At 47.7% G+C, this 2,227-nt stretch overlaps 1 protein-coding gene across 1 annotated transcript; it reads left to right on the plus strand.

Annotated features, from left to right (window-relative positions):
• On the plus strand, positions 1 to 978 carry EJ05DRAFT_515614 (uncharacterized protein). Its single transcript, XM_033748617.1, has 3 exons — positions 1 to 225; positions 271 to 333; positions 384 to 978. The coding sequence occupies exons 1-3, from the start codon at positions 13 to 15 to the stop codon at positions 528 to 530; spliced, it is 423 nt and encodes a 140-aa protein (XP_033594934.1). The 5' UTR covers positions 1 to 12; the 3' UTR covers positions 531 to 978.
• Positions 979 to 2,227: the final 1,249 nt, after the last annotated feature.

Raw genomic sequence — 2,227 nt, forward strand, 5'->3', positions numbered from 1 at the left:
ATCTTCCATCCAATGCCGTTCATACTGTTTGTCGGGCTATCTAAACACGGGTTCGGATGCTTCGCGCTCCAGCCGGTTCCTGCTGGTACGAAGATAGCGACAGGGGAAGACGAAAACAAGGTAAAGTCCGAGCTTGAAGAGCTGGTGAGCAGCGGATGGCAGCTCGACAAGAATGAAGTACAAGTAGCGAAGACATATCATCTGGCTAGTTATCGCAATGTGAAAGTATGTAGTGGTTTCTGCAGCTCAAACGAAGCTAACAGCGTTTAGTTCTTATCACTCGAGATCATGTCGCGAAGTCAAGTTAGGAACCATCATCCGGTGCTGACCACTGTATGTCCCTGGGCTGCAAGTTGAGGATGTAACAGCTCACTCTTTTGAAGACCGTACATTGGACGACCCATAATCCTCCCGGCCTCACTGAGAAGGATACATACATGGCTAAATACTGTGATGATGCGGCGGAGACAATAGGCACGGTGGATCCGGAAGAGTCAAAGAAATGCGGCTCTACGAAGTCGCAAATCTAAGCGAATGAACAGTTATGCTCTCTTTATGACTTTCAAATTCTAAAATTCAACATAATGGGGCGGTTTTTGAAGATATAGGCCGTTTACGCCAGCTCACAGGAATGGTCTAAGGCTGTGATAGAGCCTCCAACAAGGTTACCATCTAACTTGGAAGACTGCGGCGATGTCCTGTTCAGCCTCTGATGGCAAGGCATGTGATGACCGTATTCTGAGTAGCATGCCGGGTGCTCAGAATAGGCATTCTGATCAAGGCACCTTGGCAGAACTATATAGGCTCCTTACACCCGACACTTAGTTGTCAATTTGATCATTGATACTCACTGTGACGCCTGCTCGACCTTGTTGAAGCGCCTCAAGCACATACTCTAGGGATAAGCTGCTCCTGCTCTTCGAAGCATAAAGGTTTATTACATAGCCCTTGCTTTATTAAATTTATACTACTTTTCATAGACTATTCTTTTCTATATTATTAGAACCTAGTATTAAGCTATATAGATTAAGACTCGATGTAGAGCCATAATACTGAGGTACTCCGCATTCTCCTCGAGGCTGGGGCAAGTCCTAATCCTTAGGTGCCAAAGACTTGTTTCGCAGCAGCCCACTCATTTCGGCCACCTTTGGCGGTCTGATAGGGATGGTAGAGCTGCTTATCAAATTTGGCGCCGAAATCAATCATCGCAATCCAGAGGGTCGTACCGCGTTGCAGACTGTTGCTAGCATGCAGACTGTCGAGTTCGCGGAAATGCTACTCAACCATGGCGCCGACTTGAGCTATGTAGCGAATAACAGACACTCACCATTTACTACGGCAATAACGTTTAACAACCACGCCGTGCTACGACACTTCCTTGAACGATGCGATAGCAACCAGTTGTCGGGCCTACAGCTACTGCCCATCGTGGCCGAGTGGGCGGACGTGACGACGATGACGATGCTCGCGTCATCAGATATCTACCACTATAGGACCCCTGTTTTAGTGCATTACTCCAAGGGATGTGCTAAATCCGCCCCAAAAATTCGCCTTGCTCGTGGATAAGATCAGCATCAGCTAGGCGGCAATGTTACCTAGTCATTCTCTCCGGGTGGGGTGCCGACGAACGTATTGGCCCCAAAACAGGTTGATCCTTGCATTGTTAGTCTTGACCTAGGACATGATCAGGACAGTATCTTTATATGACCAGGTGTGAAATTGAATACCGGTCTGGACGAAAGAAAACAAAGAATGGGAACTTGAAAACGGACGTTCCCGCGTCAGTCTCGCATTAGCATTGCACCAAGATGAGAGATTCTCAAGCATGAATTTCATAATTTAATAGGCATATCTCATTTCGTTAGCCGAACACGCAGTCCGAAATTTCACGTGTCTGAGTGTTAAGGAAAGCAAACGTTCCAGCTCCCCTGCAGACTCATGCTCTTATAAAGCGACGGCATGCATCCCAATTCCAAGCCCATGTTCTCCACCTCGCCAACCATGTCCAGATTCTCAGTCTCGCTGTTAGCCAGCAAGTAGACCAGCGCTTCGTCCCGAGGAGCGCGGAATGACACAGGGATACGACACAGTCCAGTTGCATATTTGTTTGGCTCGCTCATGGAGTCTCACCCATTCTACATATACCAGACATTGCAAGAGCATGAAAAGACGATCATTACAAACCTCAGCTGAAGGCTGCCGTAGGCTACAGCGCAATTGTCGAAGG

Source organism: Pseudovirgaria hyperparasitica, assembly GCF_010093815.1.
Source record: "Pseudovirgaria hyperparasitica strain CBS 121739 unplaced genomic scaffold EJ05scaffold_52, whole genome shotgun sequence".
Classification (NCBI taxonomy): Eukaryota; Fungi; Ascomycota; class Dothideomycetes; order Acrospermales; family Acrospermaceae; genus Pseudovirgaria; species Pseudovirgaria hyperparasitica.